General features: G+C 32.4%; 2 protein-coding genes across 2 annotated transcripts; one reads left to right on the forward strand and one right to left on the reverse strand.

The window, feature by feature from the left end:
* The first annotated feature begins 6594 nt into the window (after positions 1 to 6594).
* On the forward strand, positions 6595 to 11903 carry LOC112092365. Its single transcript, XM_024168368.1, has 6 exons — positions 6595 to 7172; positions 7915 to 8018; positions 8359 to 8535; positions 9111 to 10616; positions 10677 to 11032; positions 11458 to 11903. Exons 1-6 carry the CDS (start codon positions 6958 to 6960, stop codon positions 11608 to 11610), a joined length of 2511 nt encoding a protein of 836 aa, XP_024024136.1. The 5' UTR covers positions 6595 to 6957; the 3' UTR covers positions 11611 to 11903.
* Positions 11904 to 15236: 3333 nt separating this feature from the next.
* Positions 15237 to 20799, reverse strand: LOC21399886. Its single transcript, XM_024168400.1, has 5 exons — positions 20589 to 20799; positions 17645 to 17853; positions 16540 to 16779; positions 16145 to 16296; positions 15237 to 15695 (listed from the first exon to the last, which is right to left on the reverse strand). The coding sequence occupies exons 1-5, from the start codon at positions 20715 to 20717 to the stop codon at positions 15505 to 15507; spliced, it is 921 nt and encodes a 306-aa protein (XP_024024168.1). The 5' UTR covers positions 20718 to 20799; the 3' UTR covers positions 15237 to 15504.
* Positions 20800 to 21500: the final 701 nt, after the last annotated feature.

Consider the following 21500-nt stretch of genomic DNA (forward strand, 5'->3'; position numbering starts at 1 on the left):
CTAAAACGCTATGTTTTCTTAGGACTTTTAATAGCGTCCGATGTCCTAGCGCTCCACAAAACGCTATTACTAGTGATTAATAGCGTTTTTAGTCAGCTACTGATACTAATATTTGTTGTAGTGTAATATTTAAGATCTAGCTAACAGATCAAAAGTGAAAACAAAATGACAAATTAGGGAGCAAAGCGGAATTCAGACTAAATACTTTTATTTATGAGAGTTTCTTTGATAGGATTAAAAAATAAATTACTGGTAATTGTTTACTTTTCAATTGTTAAATCTTTATTAAAAGTAATATGTTCTGTATACTTTTTTAATTTCAGGTGATTTTCATCATATCTAATAGTCAGAAACTTATCATATCAGTAAACTGACCTATTATAGATTGTCTCTTTATTTATTTATTTATTTATTAGGTTCTTCTTAATATAAGGCCTCCTGCTAATAGTGTATTTTTCTAACTATTTAATTTGATCACGCTCATATTAAAATAAAATAAATAAAAAAACATGTAGAACAAATAGTTTTTAATGTAATCTAACAGCTAAAGAACCTATTTGAGGTTTGTTTTTCAAGATTCTATATTGGAAATTCCCTTATTTTAATTCATAAATATATTTTCCTAATGAATAAATCCTTTTAATTTAGCAGAGGTGCTATATGCGGTAAAAAAAAGTTTGCGTGGATTCTTAAAATTCTATTGCTATAACGTTTTTTCTTATAAAAAGTAATTTTTTATTATAATATTTTATTTTCATATATACAATTTAAATTCTCTTAAAATTTTTAAGATGATTTTTTTGTTTAAAAAAAAAAAAAAAAAAAACGTTTGAGTGTTGATGTCAATGGCACGTCACAGTCACTTGGACTGGAAACTATGATTGGAAAAGATAGGCACGCCTCAGCCACGTCAGCTTCGGATATGCCAAGAATATTATTTTCATTTTTTTTAGGGACAGTTTCATTTGTAATACTTATTTGTAGTTTGTACCGAGTATTCCCCAAAAAAATAGTAGTATATTTGTAATGCCATTTTTCTTTATTGGAAAAAAAAAACATGTATTTCGTTTTTTGTAGTTCAATCATTCAACACTTTTTATCTAGTGTGAGGACGTTTGGTTATAGGATTCAAATTATGTGATTTGAATTATTTTTAATTTACGTTTATTTTGTATGAGAGAAAATACTGTAACGAATCACGAATCATGATTCGAATCAAGAAATGAATCCTTCTACTAAACATCTTTCTAACTTCACGATCATGTAGTAGAGACTAGATACTCTCTCAACATATTTAATAATAATATTTTTCTCTTCTTGTAGCATTATTTAGGAGGAAAGTTAAAAATGATTTGAACTCTTCAAAAATTTCTTTTCAAACGAAAACTCTTCAAAATTAGATATACATAATAGTTCCAAAAAAAAGTTACATATATACGAAGAGATTTTAGCCCGTTAATTAGCCATGCAAATTAGTAACCATTAATATCTCTAATTCAGATTATATGATAAAAATCATGTTATTTAAATATTTATTATCTAGTGGAAAAATTAGTGTAATAATGAACATGTGAGAAATTGATATCTCAGCTTTTCTTATCATGTTAATAATATCAAGGATGAATTTAATCTATCAATTATATAGTGTAAAAATAATTTATGGATCCCTTTTTTAAGGGATAATAATTTCAATAACATCATAAATCCTAACCATTTCAATGTTATAATGTATGTGATATTAACTTATATTTATTTCATCATTTGAAAGAAAAAAAAAACACATATTTATCTCAAGAAAACAAAACAAAACAATTTCATATTTAATAATTTATCATAGATAAGGGAAAAACAGTAATTTTTTATATGATGGTTGCAAGTTTATTGATGGTAACACATTTGTATTGAATACTAAGATCCTAATTAATTAATGTGAAAGCTGATATATAATTGAGAAATCAAGAATGACCGCAACCCTCAGTCAAAGACAAACAAAACACTATTTGAGAGCTTACTTTTTCTTTTTGCTAAGGAGATATTTGGTAAAAATATTCATACAATAATTTGAATCATGGTTCATAATTCATTACAGTGTTTTTTCTCATAAAAAATACACGTAAATCGAAAATAATTATAATCTCATAATTCTAATTCATGAACCAAACGTTAATTATTTCATAGCTTACTTGGGTGTATTCCTTTACAGTTTCCTACTTGTCTTCACATACATTTGCTTTTTTTTTTTTTTTTCCTGAAACATTAGTTTGCTATAGGGAGTTTTTCTGATAAAACTAAAAGAATAAATTATTGGTAATTCTTTTTATTTTTTTAACGATCATATCTATATTAAAAATTATCTATTTTACTAATTTTTTTAATTTAATGTGAATTTAATTAAATCAAATAATTAAAAATTAATACTACTAGACTACTTGAAAAAGTCCCAAAATTAAAATTAGTAGAAATTTCTTTGGCCTTTATGAACATGAGCTGCATATGCCACTAAAATCTAAAATTGTACATCAACTGGGTAATAATACTGTCGTCGGAAACATGATCAATGAATAGAGAGAGACAGGGAGAGAGAAGAAAAGACCACACAAGAAATAAATGTTGTGTTTAGAATTGTTCCTTTTTATTTTTTATGTTTTTTGAGAAAGAAAAAATAAAAATATTTTTAAAACGATATTTGATATAATAAAGACAAAAAAAAATGAAAATAATTTTTTAGTTTAGTGTAAAATGAGAAAGAAATGAAAAACGATTTTTAATCGTTTTTCATTTTTTATTTTTGTTTTCTCCTCTCTCGAGCAGAGAGAAAGAGAGATAATTTTTATACTGAAAATAATTTCTTGATAAAGCTACCAAACACATTTTAAAAAATGATTTATGTCTAAAATTAAAAACGTTTTCATTTTCATTTTCATACAAAAAAATAAAATCATTTCGGAACGAGTTCCAAACGCGCTCAAAGAATACGTTTTACATTTTACAATAGTATTTTTCATTTTTTATTTTTTTTCCTTCATAAAATCACTACTTGAATTGGAGATCAAGCGTAGATGCCCATTCGGTTCGCTAATTCGAGTTGAGATGTGATGTTGTGTGAGAGCTTTTTACTGTAGTAAAAAAGTTAGATGTCACTGTTTCTTAGAGCTTTTTACTGTAACAAAACTCGAATTCTAAACTCGAATCAGCGAAAAGAACGAGGCCCGGCTTCATCCCTAATCGTTTGGTTGGAGGATTCAAATCATGTGATTCGAATAATTTTCGATTTACGTAAATTTTTTGTGAGAGAAAATACTGTAACGAACTACGAATCATGATTCAAATCAAGGAACGAATCTCTCTACCAAGTATAAAAATAGTAGATAAAAAAAAAGGTTATATTTAAACTATAATTTTATACTCTTTTTCTTTAATTTGAAATTCCCTTTACACGATGAAGAAAAAAAGAGAGAGATAACAGTTTCATAATTTATTATGAGTTATGCTTGACATCATAACTCATAAGAGATAGATTACACATACATGTAGGACTAACCTTATTCGAGTGACGGTGCCGGATAATATCCTTTATTATTATTATTATTATTTTTTATAAAAAAGTTAGACAGTTTTTGTGATTCCAACTCAATGTTAAGAAATTTTTTTTTTTTTTCTAAGAAAATAGATAGATATAGAAATAAGGTGGGTCAGAGTGATATATGTTTCACATGTTTAAATGGCGTATAACTCGATTATTGTGGTTCCAACTCATTATCAAAGCATTCGAGCGTCTGTCTCCAGATGATTGAGGATTTGTAGGCTCCGTTTATTTAACTGATTTGAGTTTAAAATTTGAGTTTTATTACAGTAAAAAGTTCTCATAAACAGTCACTTAACTTTTTTTCAATAGTAAAAAGTTCTCACATAAAGTCACATCTCAACTCGAATTAATGAACTAAACAGACCAATAATTTTTGAGTTAAAGTGATTTGAATTCATATCTTAATTTGAGTGAAGGTGTATTTCAGTATGGTTTGAATTGAGACTCTAATTTGAGTTTGTGTTTAGATGTGTACATTTTCAGTTATAGTTTGAATTGAGAATCTATTTGAGTTTGTGTTTGGGTTGGTCAAAACTTAAATTTGTATTTAGATAGTATTTTAATAAAAACTCACTGGTGATGAAAAATTTTAATATGATATATGGGTGAGGTTTTATTTGTCCCGCCGTTATGAACGCATAGAAAAAAAAATCATCTCAATCAGAATTAAAATAAAAAAATTATAGCGTTTTTAAAAATAAAAAAAATATTGTTCATTAATTTAAATTTGAGTTTAGAAACTTGAGTTGAAAAGAAAATTTGAATTCAGATTTTAGCTTTAAACTCAAGTTAAAACTCAAATTCAAACTCTAATTTTATAAAAAAACATAAACTTAAATAAAATTATAATTTGAAATCAAAAATTTTTTTTTGAGTGCAAATGAACAAACTCTGAGTTTGATGTTTAGTCAAATCCTGATTATATTTTTTACGCTTAAAATGCAAAAAGAACGTTATTTTTAAATATATTTCATTGCATTTTTTTTTTCTCTTTGTATAATGGTTGGTATTTGTTGGATAAACAATCTAACCAGGTTTTCCAAAACTATACATGTACATATGTATAAATAATTATTTTAAAGGAACCAAATTTAAATTTGTTTTGTTTATTTCCAACTTTCCACAATTTATCCCACCATAAAGATTTACAATTTTTTTTTTCTCTTGGAACCAGACTTACTTTTTAAGCAATTTTAGTCCTCAATCATTTTAGATTTTTCAACACTATCAGTGAAACTGTCACATCCTCGATAAAAATTGTAAGCATTTTCCACGACACGAATTGCGACATGTTTTTTTTTTTTTTTTCCTTTTTAAAAAAGAAAAAATGATCTAATCTAATAATTCCCTAAAACAGTTAATCATATATTCTAAAATAAAAATAAAAGAAAGGAAAGGCCATCGAAGCCCAAGAAAAGAGAGATTTTTTCCCTGAGATATAATTCTTTTTTTGAAAAAAAAAAAAAAACGCATCATAAATGTTTTTTAAAATAAATTAAATGGCAAGTAAGTCTTTTTTTTTGTTTTTTTGAATACATGAAGTGGCAAACCTTGAATACTTTTCTTATTTCATTTTTGGTACTAAGTATTTTATCAAAATATACTCTTAATATCCTATATTTTTAATAATTTTAAATTAACACTTTTTGAGACATAAAATATCAAATTTTCCTTTATAAATAATTAATTAGAAACTAAAATTTTTGACATATTTGCCCTTATAATTAATTAATTAAAAACTAAAACTTTTAAACGTATTTTTAAACATTTTCTATTTTTAGCATATTTAAAGTATTTTTTAAAATATCTTAAAAAAATTTAACATATTTTTTTAGTAAATGTCACACTTTCAATAAGTTGTATACAATTTATGAGGATCAAACTATGCAACAATCTCACATGGCTTAGTTTTTGTAAAAATAACTAAACTAGAGTCAAACAATATAAAATTTATGAGAAGAAATATTATGGTTACATTAACCTCTTGTAATTTGTATAAAGTTTATCGGGAGACGAATGTGAGATTAAAATTGCAACATTTGTAAATATGTTATTAAAATTGCAACATTTGTAAATATGTTATTAAAATTGCAACATTTGTAAAGCTCAAGGACATGTAACATTTAAAAGTTTAAGGGACAAAATGATACACTAAATCCTATTCAGAGATCAAAATTGAAATTAATCCTTAATTAATTTTACCAAACTACTTTTATTAAAAGCATAATATGCACCTCACATGCTTATTTCGTCCATTTTTGACAGTGGTATCATGAAGAGACTGAAAATACAATGTTTATAAAGCTCATAGACTATTAGTATAACACTCGAAAGTTTAGAAGATAAAAATAAGACAATAAATATTTCTCAGAAGCTAAAATTAAAATTAACCCTTAAAATTTTTTTAAGTACTTAATAAAAATAAACAATAAAAATAAGAACTTCTCGTAACTATTTTAGACCATTGAATTTAAAAAAAAATTAATTACATTTGTTTATCATTTTTATTTGTTATACATGAGCCTGTTTGGTAAATGAATTCGTTCCCTGATTCGAATCATGATTCGTAGTTTATTACAGTATTTTCTCTTATAAAAAATATACGTAAATAAAAAAATAGTTCTAATCCATGAACCAAACGGGCTCATAATGTATGATTTGATAATTTAGAATTATAACTTACTAAAATTTTTTATACCTTCCAAGTTGCAATATAATTACCCAAAAAATTGTAAAAAAATAAAGGGATAGCTTCAATAAAAAGAAGTCAGAAAAAAAAGGACAGAAAACGACACAGTTAGAAAACATTCTTAAGAAAATTAGAATGAATTTTGGTGTAGAGAGAGAAAAGAGGAGAGAGAGGGAGAGAGGAAGCTAAATAGAAGACGACAGCTCACCTCACCTTCCAACAGGTCAAGGACTCTTCCACCCCTTTTTTCTTTTCTCTCTAAACAAACAAACTTCTTATTCTCTCTCCAAAAGGAAAAAAAAAAACCAAAAAGAAAAAAAAAAACCAAAAAAAAAAGTTGGTGAAAAAAATTAAAAACCTCTGTAGATAAAAAAAAAAGGAAGCAGAATCATTCATAATTATGGATCTCCTTTTCTCTGTTTCTGATTAGCTTAGAGGAGTTTGATCCTCTTCTCTCTCTATATCCATTTTCTCTCTATATCCATTTTCTCTCTCTAGAAAATTCTTCAATTTCCCGCGTTTTCCTCGCAATTCCTCCAATTCTTCTTCTCTTCTTCCATTTTCGCGGAATAATCGTCTTCTTCTGCTCAAAATTGCGGTGAATTTGGGGTTTTAGGGCTCGGAGAGACTTCGGTTGTTGTTGATTGGCGTGGAATTTGAGGAATTAGGGCTTTGGACAGCCATGTCTTTAGCTCCGATTGAGCCGCCGTCCGGTGAATCGTCGGTAGCGTCGTCGGTGTCGGCGTCGTCGAGCTCTCATTCCGTGTCTCGGGGTTCCGTGGACGAGAATCGCCGATTCGACGGGCTTCGAAGCGTGAAGTGGCGTATAAATCTCGGGATTTTGCCGTCGTCTTCCCTCGATGATCTTCGCCGTGTTACCGCTGATTCTCGCCGGAGGTAATTCTATCTCGAAACTATCACTGAATTATCATAATTTTGAGGTTCTCGAGCTGAAGATTGGGTTTAATTTGGGGTTTTGTCATAATTTAGCTAAAGCTCGGGTCTATTTTTGAGAATTTATTATACATTTCGGAAGGGTTTTGTGGTGTGTAAAGATAATTTTTTGTGATTTTTCTGTGTTTAGCAGTTTTCATTCCTCTTTAAAATGGTTGAAATGGGGTATTTCAATTTTTCTGCCAAAAAATGAAATTTTCTGAAAAGTTTCATCTTGTTTATTGGTTATAATTTGAAGTTTTTTTTATCAGATTAGAGTTGGAAATGTTTCTTATTCCTGATGGAAAACATTTTACTTCTTTTTTTTTTTTTCAGAGAAAGTAAGTATGCTATTTTTCTGTCAGTGATTTTTAAATTTTTTGCTAACTTTTGATTTGCTCTGAAGGTGTAGACTTTTTGTTTTGCAAGTGGTTTCTTGTAGCCTTACGGGGAAAGAGATCTTCATAAATAAAACTTAAAATTATTCTCATGTTGAAGATTTTTAATTAGGATGTATTTGGTTACATTCCAATGAACTGTGAGTGTGGGGAAGATTCTGGAATTGGTTGTGTCGATTAAATTTTGATCCTTCAGCTGTCTCTGTGTGTGTGTGGCTTCTTCTTCTTTTTTTTGTTTTTTTTGTTTTTGTTTTTTTTGCGGGTTAGACTGATGTGTGATACATATTGCAATTATGTACTTATATCAGATATGCTAGATTAAGAAGGCGTCTTCTTGTTGACCCACATATTCTAAAGGAAGGCAACAATTCTTCTGATGTTGTCATGGACAATCCCCTGTCACAAAACCCAGGTATTATTCATAATTCTTTTTTATTTTTTTTATTTTTAACTCTTCCGATATCTTTACACTCTATGGTTTTGAAGGTAATTAAATCATGGGTACACCAGAAGACCATGAACAAAACGTGGGATATTTATAATAAAATGCATAAATATGGTTCATTTTTTGGAGCTTCATTTTTATTAATAATTTTTATTGGACTTGGTTTCTCCTCTTGGGTAATATCGTGTGGAATCGGTTTCATCTCATGGTATTAGTCCAAATCAATTTCTAGGTAGGCTAGCCAGATGCCTATTAAGTAGAGAAAATTACTAATCTCCGTCAAATATGTTGTGAATCGTACATGCAGATAGCACCTGGAGTCGCTTCTTCCGGAATGCGGAGTTAGAGAAAATGGTTGATCAGGATTTGTCCCGTTTATACCCAGAACACGGGAGCTACTTCCAGACACCAGGATGCCAAGGCATGTTAAGAAGAATTTTGTTATTGTGGTGTCTTAGACATTCAGAGTTTGGTTACAGACAAGGTAAATTACACAAAGGAGATCAGTCATTTATTGCAGCAGTCATTTCTCTTATAGCGTAGTTCAATACTTTTAAACATCAGTGATGCGTATTTTTGCATAAAAAAAATCATATTCGCTTATATTCAAGGAGGCTAGGAACCTAGATGTAATGACTCCATTTATTCTTTAGCAAGTTTCTGCTTTGTGCGCACTACATTAATCATTCTTAAGAAGGAACACTGGATAACAAATTAGTAAAATATTATTAGCAGGCTTGCAAAAGTGAGGACAAGTTACTTCAATTTGTTTCCCTCTGTGTGCGTGTTCCTTTATGCAAGAAAGCTTGATCGCCAAACAATATTGATATTTAACGACTCAGAACCTATTTTGTGATAAAATTTCCACATTAACAAAATAGGAGGCAGCGGAGGGATTTCATGCTCTAAGAAACTGGAATTCGGTACTACATATAGATTCCAAATGTGGTTGTGCAGTCAGCCTTTTATTATTGAGTTGTTTCTAGCCAATCTTTTGGTTTATGATAGTTAATTTCTGGTAATAATAACATGTTTTGCCTCGTTTTTTCTTCATTTTAGGAATGCATGAACTCTTGGCTCCTCTTCTATATGTTCTTCATGTTGATGTGGAGTGTCTTTTACAAGTGCAAAAGCAATATGCAGACCACTTCACTGACAAATTTGATGATCTATCATTTGAGAACGATGATCTTACATATAATTTTGATTTCAAAAGGTCTCATGATTATATGGAAGACAAGGTTGCCTCCAATGACAATGTGTCAAAAGAACGGAGTCTTGAAGAACTTGATACTGAGATTCAAACAATGATATTATTAACTGATGCCTATGGCGCTGAAGGTGAATTGGGAATAGTAATTTCAGAGAAATTCATGGAACATGATGCTTATTGCATGTTTGATGCTTTGATGAGTGGGGCCAATGGTTCAGTTGCCATGGCAGAGTTCTTCTCCCCACCCCCTGTTGGTGAATCCCAGTCTGGCTTACCTCCAGTCATTGATGCTTCTGCTGCTTTGTATCATTTGTTGTCACTCGTTGATTCTTCTCTGCACAGCCACCTAGTGGAGCTAGGTGTTGAGCCGCAGTATTTTGCACTCCGCTGGTTGCGAGTCTTATTTGGACGCGAATTTTCTCTTGGAAATCTCTTGATAATTTGGGATGAGATACTTGCATCAGAAAATGGTAAATTAGATAAAGTTGGTGAAGATGAGGGAGACTCTAGTTTTGGGATCCTATGTTCTCCTCGAGGAGCATTTATCTCAGCCATGGCAGTTTCCATGTTACTTTATCTGAGATCTTCTCTACTTGCCACTGAGCATGCTACTCAATGTCTTCAGAGGTTACTTAATTTTCCTGAGAATGTAGACCTAAATAAATTGTTGGAGAAGGCCAAGTCTCTGCAGGCTCTTGCATTGACCACTAATATATCATCCTCATCCTCGTATAGTGGAACTTATGACAGCAGATCAAAGGCTTTGAGAGGTCGAAGTGAATCATTCGACTCTGTTTCTCCAAACAGTCCATTGAGCCAGGTATCTGTAAGTTACTGGGAAGAAAAGTGGAGAGTTCACCTCAGGGAAGAAGAATTAAGGCAAGGCAGCTTAAAGAAACGTGGTCCAACACAGAAAAAAGGATGGACAGACAAGGTAAAATTTGGCCTATCAAGAACAGAATCTGACCCAACTCCAGGGAAGATTGTAAGTGGCACAAGGAACGCTAAGTCATCTGTTAGACGAAGATTACTGGAAGATCTGTCTCGGGAACTTCGCTTGGAGGAAGATATTGACACAGCAGTTGGTCATGAAGTTTCCGGTGACAGGGAAAAAACCCCTGTAGAAGCAGAAGACAATAGAGAAGATGTTTTTTTTAAGGTTGTTACCTGCACTGCTGACGATAGATGTTTGAGTGGAAACGCCGGAAGTGAAGAAAGCTCATCAATATTCTCAGATCCAGCAAGTCCTCGCAGTGGGACAAACGATCATGAGAATGATTCAGAGAAAAGTAGCGTTGCATCTAATTTATTCCACGATGAAAATGACGATCATGGCCAGAGTAATGAGGAGAATGGCCAGAGTAATGCAGAAGAGCCACCTCTTCTGATTTCTCTCCCCCCTGATGAGCTACCTCTTCCGAAAACGATTTCTCTTCCCCCTAATGATGTCTCTCAAAAATCTGAATGCAAAAACGATCCCGTGGGGAATTCGACTACAGAGATAAAGGAGAGAAAGCCTCTCTCAGGTAAATTCCAGTGGCTTTGGAAGTTTGGAAGAAACCCTGCTGCTGAGGGGACAGCTGAGAAAGGAGGCAATGCCCTTGAGGCTACAAAGTCTGCCAACGAGGAAAGTAATTCTAAAACTTCAAGTCCTTCTACAGCTGATGAATCTTCTAATTCTTCAATTTGCTCAAAAGGAGATACCGTTGACCAGAATGTTATGGGTACTTTGAAGAATCTTGGCCACTCTATGCTTGACCATATTCAGGTAACCTTTTTTTTTTTTTTTTTTTTTTTTTTTTTTTTTTTTTCTTTCTTTACCCGCAAAATTTGACGTCTACAACTTTCACATGATTTTTTTTCTGAACGAATTCATTATATATTCCAGGGAAATCGTTGTTTCCTTTATACTTTCTCTTTTCATCCATTTTACATTTTAAAACGTTGTGCATCTTTTAAGTACCTGTAGAGTGCTTTTGCTCGTAGGGCATACAGGAATGTGGCAGATGTTTGTAATCATGAGTTATATTCTAACTGTAAAACCGTTTCTAGTTGCTTCCGGTCTAGTGAATATGAATAAGAAAATAGTAACTAAGAAGTTGCTTCGAGCTATACTTCTAATCACATCAACGTCAACCTTTATGTAGGATAACCATGAGTCTTTAACACTTCAACTGACAATTTTCCTTGCAGGTAATTGAGTCTGTCTTCCAACAAGATCGGGGCGCTCAAGTTGGATCATTGGAGAACTTCTCTAAAAACATTCTAGGCGGCAAAGGACAAGTTACGGCAGTGGCTGCTCTCAAGGAGCTTCGGAAGATCAGCAATCTCTTATCGGAGATGTAAGGTGCTAATTTTTTTATATTGATCTGTATATACATTTTGTAATAACTTTCTATTATTTTTAGTGCCAAAATAAATAAGTCTTGTTCCCTCCTTATCTTATTCTGATAGAATTCAAATTTTGGCGGTGGTATTGTTGTAGAGAGATCAAATGTATAGATACGAGCTTCTGTAATGATCTTAAATCTAATGCCTAAGTAAAGCCAAAGTTTGTTTAAGAAGCTGAGTTTAGTACGTGTCGGGCACAAATTTTCTATTTCCCATTTACAAACGATAATGTTTGTCATCCACTAAGACCTTGTTCGTTACGCTCGTTAGAGTTGAGTACTTAAAGTTAATAAGTGAATTTATGTAAGAAAAAACACTGTAGGTTGAATTTGAATTTTTATGAGAGAGAATACTGTAGCAAAAACTTGAATTGTGATTCTAATTAGCGAAATGAACGGAGTCTAATACTTTGGACTTCTTAATCTGAAGGATGAATTCTTTCAAAAATATGATGTAGAGTGGCAAGCCAAAAGAATAGCATAAAGGCAATGCGTTATTTGGCAGCCTAGTCTAAGTAAGAATGAGAAAATTGTTTAAAATATTATCCGAAAATAAGTTGGTATGAAATGTTCATATTTTTATATTCAAATTATGTTAACGTGAAACTAAAATCCAAATCTACAGATTTGTTGTCCTTCGTTATACCAATTTTTTCCATGGATAGTTCATATTTGAAGCTTTTTTTTTTTTTTTTGGAGGGTATATTTGAAGCTTTTTCGTTGAACTAAATCAGATTGAAATAAATTTCTTTAGAAAGAAGACCTCTGATTGAAGCTTTTAGTGCTGTTTGAACCAATATTTGTTGTTTTAGAAGATTAAACAAATTAAGCCAAGAGTTTTAGAGTTTGTTTGGTACGAAGATTCGTGTCATAATTCAAATTATGACTTGTAATTCTATAATAGTATCTGTCATAATTCGAATTATGACTTGTAATTCTATAATAGTGTCATGGTTCTAATTGGGTTTTTGCTGATTAGTCGGGCACTTGTCAAATTGTAACAAACTCAAATAGCAACGACCTTCAAATTTTGCGTAGAAATAAACCTTTGCTCATTGGGAGGCATGGAAAAAAAAAAATTGGAGAGCAATTATCCTGTTTGGTATGAAGATTCGTGTCATAATTCGAATTATGACTTGTAATTCTATAATAGTGTCTGTCATAATTCGAATTATGACTTGTAATTCTATAATAGTGTCTGTCATAATTCGAATTATGACTTGTAATTCTATAATAGTGTCATGGTTCTAATTGGGTTTTTGCTGATTAGTCGGGCACTTGTCAAATTGTAACAAACTCAAATAGCAACGACCTTCAAATTTTGCGTAGAAATAAACCTTTGCTCATTGGGAGGCATGGAAAAAAAAAAATTGGAGAGCAATTATCCACAAGATGAAAACTGAAAAAAATTTCGAAGAGGTTTATAAAAATGAAATAATTATTTTGTTTCCTCTTTTATATATCCCTATCAAATTATATTTTTGTTTCATGATGTTTCGATAAAATTCTGTTTTCGTATCGTGTACCATATTTATTTTTTCCTAAAAGAAATTATCTTCTCTCCCTCTCCTTTCTCCTCATCTCTCCTTTTCGCGTCCTTCGTCCTTCTAGATGTTTCTTTTAAATGTCAAATAATTAACCAACTCTAGTTTAAGTAAAATAAACACGTGTTGTGCACATGGGAGATGGCAGAAAGACTTAAACATTGAATTAAAAAGGACTCTCTCACGATCCCATGATGTCCTCGTGCTTTCTAGATGTTTCTTTTTACGTCAAATAATTGAAGAAAATTGCAGTAAATAAAAGATTTTTAAAATTAAATTAAATAAATAGTATATTTTAAGGACCCGTTTAGTTCGCTGATTCGAGTTGAGATGTGATTTTATGTGAGAGTTTTTTACTGTAGTAAAAAAGTTAGATGTGATTGTTTATGAGAGCTTTTTACTGTAACAAAACTCAAATTTTAAACTCGAATCAGCGAAATGAACGGGGCATAAAACTGTTTAAAATAAAATGTATTAATTACTATTGATAAAAAATAATTTATGTGGTAAAAATAATTAACGACAATCAAATTTTAGGTTACATAAAGGAATTGGTGAGGATTAGAAAAAGAGATCGGAGCAGATTGTTCTTTAATGGTCTTCGTTTAGTTTAAACTGCCACTCCTCATAATCAATGTAATTTTTGGGCCAAAATGAGAGCGATCTAATTGATTTTTTAAAGAGAAAAATGCATGGTTTGCCACGCTTTTATTTAAGTCTATTATTTATGTTATTTTAAATAATTACGTGCCACTATAAATTTTTGTGTTCTTTAATTGAATAGTAATTATTTATTTTTTAAGTACAGTGATATAAATAATATTTTTTACTACATTGAGTTGTATTTCTGGTTTTTTTTTCTTTTTTAAATACTTTCGGGGGTTTTCTTGTTACTTTGTTTTAGTATAACTCATTTTTATATTTTTACAGTATATATGTATTATGGAAATTTAATATATATATATATATATATATACACACACACACACAAATCTAAACGGTTTGGTATGGTTTAGATGTGTCCTCAATTTTTAGCCCGTTCGTTCGCTAATTCGAGTTTTTAATTCGAGTTGAGATATAATGTTGTGTGAGAGCTTTTTACTGTAACAAAAAAGTTAGATGTGATTATTTCTGAGAGTTTTTTACTGTAACTAAACTCGAATCAGCGAAAAAAATGAAACCGTAAACTGCACCAGACTTTTTTTTTTTTTTAAATGGTGTAATTCTAGTTTTAGATTGTCGGAAATGGTTTTGACGTGAAACCGGACCAGTGGAATATAAACCACCGGATTGGTTTGATCTGACATTTTTTAATCTCTTATGCATAATCCTAATACCCCCCACTTTTGGGGTGGATTAAGTGCATATTGATGGAGCAGTCATATGTTAATCGGGTTTAACGGGATATGGTGGAATTTTCAAAGAAAAATGAGATAAATACCCCTTAGAATATATTAGCCTTAGATTTTTACATTTTATTTTAATTAATACTCTTTAATCAAAAAACTATAGTAGTCAACAAGATATTAATTAAAAGTAAAGAATAAACATCTTAAAACAATACATGAGTTCAGCAGTTAGAAATTTTTTTTTTTCCTTTTTATTTAGAGAATGCAGTTTTGTTTTTGTTGTCTCTTTTTTTTTCAATATCTTTTGAGAAGGTAATTCTGTAGCAGATATATATTTTTTCTTATAAGAAACAATAAACTTCATTGATCGAGAAAGATTACTGAAGTTTCAAGATGGATGAGAAATCCATCAAAATGAAAGCAAAGAAAGCAAAAACAAAAACCACCAGAACCGAGATACAAAAGACGAGAACAAAAACAAGCAAAACAACTAGAGAAAACCAAACAGAAGCTAGATCCAAAGGCCACATCTTATTCAAGATGACAAGATGTCTTCCCAACTTTAACATGATCAGCCATGGTGGAAAAAATTGAGATTTTTAACGAGGCTTAAAACCCGGGATTGTCGGAGTCTTGCAAATTGCGAGTTTCGACTTTGTTCTTGGAAAAATGAGATGACTAAGAAGGCATACAAAAAATCGGATTAACCCATCGATTTTCACAATAACAAATATGAAATTGAAACAAGAACACTCGGCAGATCGCCAAATTCTATAGAGAAACTAACAGACATTAAAAAGGGCACACAGGAAATGTACGCCCCATTTCATAAACAAAAAGCCATCATACGATCATACGTCAAGCTATACCTATGAACAAATATATCATAGTGTCACATTTATTTCAAAAAGATTATAAAAGAAAACGAAATTTCCCCGCTCTTCAGTAGGTCATGATCTAATCCATGTTATGGAAACCAGGGAGAAGGGAAGTAATGAAACCGAAAACAATCATCTGAATCTCCTTTACAAACGCCCACCACTGGTTACCACCATTGCCTCCATTAGGTTCTGCTAAATGCTCATTTTCCACTGGCTGATCTCCATTATCTGCGGGCCGGTTTTCCATCTCAGCTCCTGGTTGCCCTTCTGCCGTAAGTTGTGATAAAAAACAGCTCTTTAGTTCAATAAAGAATACAGACGGATGTAGGCTAGGCCAGGCTGGAAATAAAATTAACTACACTGATTCATACTCCAGTCCAGACGCAAACAAAAAGTGCCTATTAAAGTGACCTGACTTCAAAGATTGTTGGAGCCAAAGATAACAATAACAACATAATTCTCAAACGCCCGATCCATCAATCACTAAAAAAGTTCTCGAGAACTATATCAAATAAAGGACTGCTGTATCATTAAGAATAATTTTTCTTATTCCTTTTATGTATGTCTGTGTGTGTGTGTGTTGAAATTCTTCTATATATGCACTTACCAATAATCTTGTATTCTTGTTATCTAGAAAGCTCGTATATATGCACTTTTCTTCTATTATATGAAACTAAATATATGTGCATATTAAGGTACCGTTAAAAAGTTATTACCTGCCAAAGCAGCATTTTCGATTCCCTGCCTTGCAGGAGGAGGAACATTCTCAGCCCTGACTGCAGGTCTCAGTGGATGGGGAGGCACGGCTGCCCTATGCATGCCTTGTGAAAGCCACCGTATCATTGGCGTGAGAGCTCCAGTTTGATATCTGCAACGTTGCACATCTACAGAGTTCAGTTTCCACTACATGACTTTATATGAGCTTATAGGAAAATTAAATTTGATGAAGGAAAAAAAATTAACTAGAACTATAATGCAGATCTGACATGCATCACATAAATTCACGTAATGATTGATTGCTGCGGTAAGAAGTTGTATCCATAGAAAGTCTGGTATCAAAAAATGTTAGAAGTCCCAATGCTGTTTTCAGAAAAGAATTTCACACACTTACAGATAGACAAGCAAAGCAAATAACACAAGGACAATAAGCCTGTGTCTTGATCCATCTTGGTTGAACAAAAATATAACTGCTGCCAGCTTCAAAATAAGCAACAAATCCAGCTGAAAAGCAATTTGAAACCTCCTTTGAACAAGATGTCTTTGTGGTGCAGGCTGTTGATGCTGGCGTTGCTGTTGTTGGCCCTCTTGCCCACGCTCTTCACCTACAGCCGTAACCTCTGTACTTGATCTACTGTTGATAGCAAATACAAAATCCATAGAAGGACGAAACAAGTACAACAAATTTTTCATCCATACTTTTTCCGGAGATGTGATTAAACAAAGACAAATGGCAAAAAAAAAAATTGTTGCAACAAGGAAATCAAGTGGGAAGGACGACTCATGATACTTTTGTACACGTACTTATTGGGAAATAAAAAGCTTTGGAGCCTGTGGATTTAAAGGTCATATTATAGAATGGCCCAAGCAAAGGACAATTGATGTTATAAAAGTACATGTAATATTTGTTATTCATCAGCAGAACACTGACTGACTTTTCCACACGACTTTAAACTAGATAATTGGATATTAGATGAAATTATTTTTGATTTTGAGCTACTTATTTCTTGCATTCATACTGGAACAGTGTAAACATTAGAGTCACAAATATCAATAAGTTCATGAAGTGGGGAGATCAACCAGTTCATATATAAAATCCTTGCTCATAAAGAAGCATGGACTAACAGAAATCTGACTGCTTCCAATTCAAATTAGTATGGGTTTGTATGTCCTTAAACTTTTTTTGTCTTTCCTCCACTTTTTTGTTTGTTCACTCTGGCTAACTTCCAACCATTTGTAAACGCTTAACCTTGTGTGACGTTTTCCAGATCTGAACCAAACTTCCATAACCCTGAACAAATATTTCCAAGACAAAAATACCACCAAAAGAGGAGAAAGAAGTAGCAGTACTCAATGGATTTCTATCCACTCTAGGAAGTAGCCGAATATCCTCTTTCCTTTTGGTATCTAAATGACAGAGCTTACTGCAATCTATCAATTACGAAAAGTTTAGAAGTTAAAAGTTCGAAGAAATCATAGAACAAAACAGAGAAACTTACGTAGGTATGTTGTAAGTAAGAGGAATAAGAGTGTTTGATGGAATTCCAGCAACAGGCCCCATAAACGGGTAAGTAGGAACCGCATAAACGCCAGCTCCACGGTTCATATTTTCCTGATTGTGAGACGGAGCTACAAGTGCTGGGTAGATGATTGGAAACATCTGAAAATCGCCATTCGGGAAAGATGGGAACCCAGCAAATTGTGCAACCTGAAAAAGCAAAATCACAATCTAATTAAAAAGGAACAAAAAAAATGTCCAAAAAAATAAAAATAAAAATGGCCCAGCATAAAAAGATGCATGTAGAGTCTATCCACATACCAACTAAACAAAAACTCTCTAAATGGAGGGAGAAGCCCTCCATTTAGCAAGGAATGTAAAGCAACTGAATGACCTTAAAGCATAACAGCATTTGAGCCAAATAATAGCCTCTCTTAAACTTTTTATTTTTTATTTTTTTAATTGCGTTCCCTGGGAATTAAGCCCGGGACTCAATACATTTAAGCCCTCGTTTGTTTGCTAGTTCGAGTTGAAAAGTAAATTTATGTGAAAGAAAATACTGTAGAACAAAAAGTTGAATTTGAACCCCTTTTTTTTTTTTTTTTGTGAAAAGGAAACGCAATAAAATTTAATTAAGGATAAGATGGGAAAACAACATTACAACTGAGGAACCAAAAACCTCAAAATCTATGAAAAAAAGATGACCAGTCTCTAAGTAGATCTGAGCAGAGGTCGCATAATTCCTTATTGGGACGGATCCATAATGCAATACTCAATTTAATCCTATCCCAAATTAAAAAACATCCTCCTCACGCCCTTCAAAAACCCTTCTATTTCTCTCCAGCCATATTCCCCACCATATAACCATCATTGCAATGTTCCCAAGATGAATCCTCCTGTTATGTGCACCTGCACCAAAGGACAGTTCTCCCATCTCTCTGTAGTTCTTTGGTACCACCCAAATGTAACCCATCTCCTTAAGAAAAAAGCACCATAAGTTGTATGCACATGGACAGTGTAAAAATAGGCGGTCCACCGACTCTCCGATTCCTTTACAAAGCACGCCCCAACCTGGAGAAAGAGAAACGGATTCCCTGACTGCAAAAAATCCTGAGTATTCAGTTTATCAAGTATTAATAGCCAATAAAAACACTTTTAACTTTAGTAGGGACTCGGGTTTTCCAAACAAGATCATGGAATTGAAAATCCGGGGTAGAGTGATCTATTATCAATTTATTGGAAAATGATTTAACTGAGAAGAAGCCTGAATTATCAGCTTTCCAAATTCTTCTATCTTGAATCCCCTCCCAACCTTGAAAACCCTCTAAGGCTGACAATAAACCCAACGCCTCAACAGCCTCTCTATCCGATATATTCCTTCGGAATTTAAAATCCCAAAAGTGCTCTCTCCCCTCACATTGACTATTGGCCTTAAAAAGTGATTAATAGGTTCATTGTGGCTTGATGACAATCTGTACAAGGCTGGGAATCTGTTTGCAAATGAGGCCTCTCCGCACCAAATATCCTTCCAAAATCTGATTATATTTCTGGAGCCTACATTCCATTTGATCTGTTGGAAAAAATCGTCAGTGTAGTACTGTATGGCCTTCCAAGGACATCGATAAGTTACTCGGTTGGCATCTCCAGCATCCTGGTTATTAGAATTCAGTCTGTATCTGCCCTTTATCACCTTGTGCCAAAGCGAGTCTGCCTCTAACAGAAATCTCCACAACCACTTACAAAGTAATGCTTCATTCCTTTTAACGATGTTTCCAATCCCCAACCCTCCTTCGCATTTTGATCTGCACACCTTATCTCAAGCTACTAAACTCTCGGCATTTCCATTATCATAACCTTTCCAAAGAAAGTAAAACTGATGGAGATTAGATTAGGACTAGTTTTAATATTTAAATTTGATTTTAGGATTATGTTTATCTATTTTATTATCCTAAATTATTTATGTTTATCTTCTTTTTAGAATATGATTAGGATTTCACTCTCTATAAATAGATTAGTGATTGTTATTGTTGTGGAGGCTTTTGATGATTAATGAATATTGAGATCTCAGTTTCCTGCTCTTGAGTTCTTGTTCTCCTCCTATTTCTATCCCTCTGGTTCTATTTCTTCCCTTGATTCTATTCTTCTCTATCAGATTCTTCCTCTATTCTCAAATTTCTACTCGGTCCTACATCAAAGGCATTGTAGCAAAAACTTGAATTGTGATTCGAACTAACGAAACGAATGGGCTCTTATAAAGCAACTCGATACCATAAACGCCACATGAGCTATTAATCACTAATAGAGCCGATAAACACCATATAATCAAAATGAACACAAGGTGGACATACTTCCATGAACCCAACACACACACACACACACACACGTAAATGAAATGAAGCGAACCACATACATAGACAGAGATCTATTAATCACTAAAAGAGCTGAAATTCCTAAACCCTAAAATTATCGACTTATATTAAAAATTAAAAAAAAAAAAAAAACATTTTTATGCTTTGCAGATAAGATACAGCAACAATCACACACATACAAAAAATGTGAAACTGAACTAACTCTATAATCAAAACTACCAAAAAAAAAAAAAAAAAAACCCCCAAAAACAAGAAGGGAAAAAGTACTCTTTCTCGAGCTTCCCAAATGTTTTGATCTAGATCATCACGAGAAGTAACAAAATTTCCTCCCGAAATTGACCGAATTATCAATCGCGAACCCTATATCGTCCCATTCCATAATCTCCACGGATAATGCACAGAGACGAAACGAGAAACAAAAACAAAAACAAAAACAAAAACCAAAGATTTACAAGAGAACACACGTTGATGAAAAGGAAAGAGAAAATCACTGAAAAAGAAAAAGGTAATAAAAACCCTAGGATGACAAAATTGAGGTTGAAATTGGGAAATTTCAGTTTGAGGAATGGGGAAAACCTGCGGTTGCTTGAGAGAAACCTCGGGAGATTTCTGGGATGAAGAAGGCTGGAAGCTGGACGACGCCGTTTCGGGCTTTTCCGCCATTAGAGGGCTTGACGAAGAAGCCGTTTCGGGCTTTTCCGCCATTAGAGGGCTGACGAAGAGGAAGAAGAAGAAGAAGAAGAAGAAGATCAAATCATTCGTCGTTCAATGGCTTTTTTCCTCTGTTCTATTTCGTTGGCCCGTCCAATGGTATTATGACACGTGTTCAGTAACCCCCCTAGACAAAAGAATTCTAGATTTTTTGTTTTTTCTCTTCCTAATCAAATTTCAGTTTTTTTATCAAATCACCTCCCTCTTAACAGAAACAGATTTGTTCACATGTCAACTTTCACAAACGTATTTATTAGTATTACCAACTTTTGCTTAGAATTTCAAGCAAAAAAAAAAAAAGAAAAAAGCTTATTCAGAGAGCAAACATTCCAAAATAAAAGAGACGTATAGAAATACTTTTCTTTAAAGTTTTATTTGCTCTCACTTCTTAAAATTTATTAATAAGTTTTAATGATAAATTACCTCAAAAATACAACAAATCTTTGAACACAATACTAGCAATAATATTGAGTTTCAGAATATTCAATTCAATCTATAAATTTTCTGGAGAATTAATAAAGACAGATGTGTCATTTCATGAATAAATGCATTCTCTTTAAACATTACAAACATTCACATAAAGGTACATTTTCAATGTAAATGTATCTTTTCATGGATTAATACACCTATTACAATTACTAATTGGTGTTTAGATATTTATGAAAATATATTACCAATGGATGTAATGGTTCGAAACGTTTCAGATCACATAAACTCATGAAAACACTTTTTTTGCAGAATTTCCGCTGCGGTGGGTGTTTTACCGCTGCAACGCAC

Source organism: Morus notabilis, unplaced genomic scaffold (genome assembly GCF_000414095.1).
Source record: "Morus notabilis unplaced genomic scaffold, ASM41409v2 Scaffold193, whole genome shotgun sequence".
NCBI lineage: Eukaryota > Viridiplantae > Streptophyta > Magnoliopsida > Rosales > Moraceae > Morus > Morus notabilis.

Coding starts and splice junctions, on each gene's coding strand:
- LOC112092365 (XM_024168368.1), top strand. CDS start 6,958: ATGTCTTTAGCTCCGATTGAGCCGCCGTCCGGTGAATCGTCGGTAGCG. Junction 8,019..8,358: donor TCCCCTGTCACAAAACCCAG/GTATTATTCATA, acceptor TCGTACATGCAG/ATAGCACCTGGAGTCGCTTC. Junction 8,536..9,110: donor AGAGTTTGGTTACAGACAAG/GTAAATTACACA, acceptor TCTTCATTTTAG/GAATGCATGAACTCTTGGCT.
- LOC21399886 (XM_024168400.1), bottom strand. CDS start 20,717: ATGGCGGAAAAGCCCGAAACGGCTTCTTCGTCAAGCCCTCTAATGGCG. Junction 16,780..17,644: donor CTTACTTACAACATACCTAC/GTAAGTTTCTCT, acceptor TGCTATCAACAG/TAGATCAAGTACAGAGGTTA. Junction 16,297..16,539: donor TTTGCTTTGCTTGTCTATCT/GTAAGTGTGTGA, acceptor GCAACGTTGCAG/ATATCAAACTGGAGCTCTCA.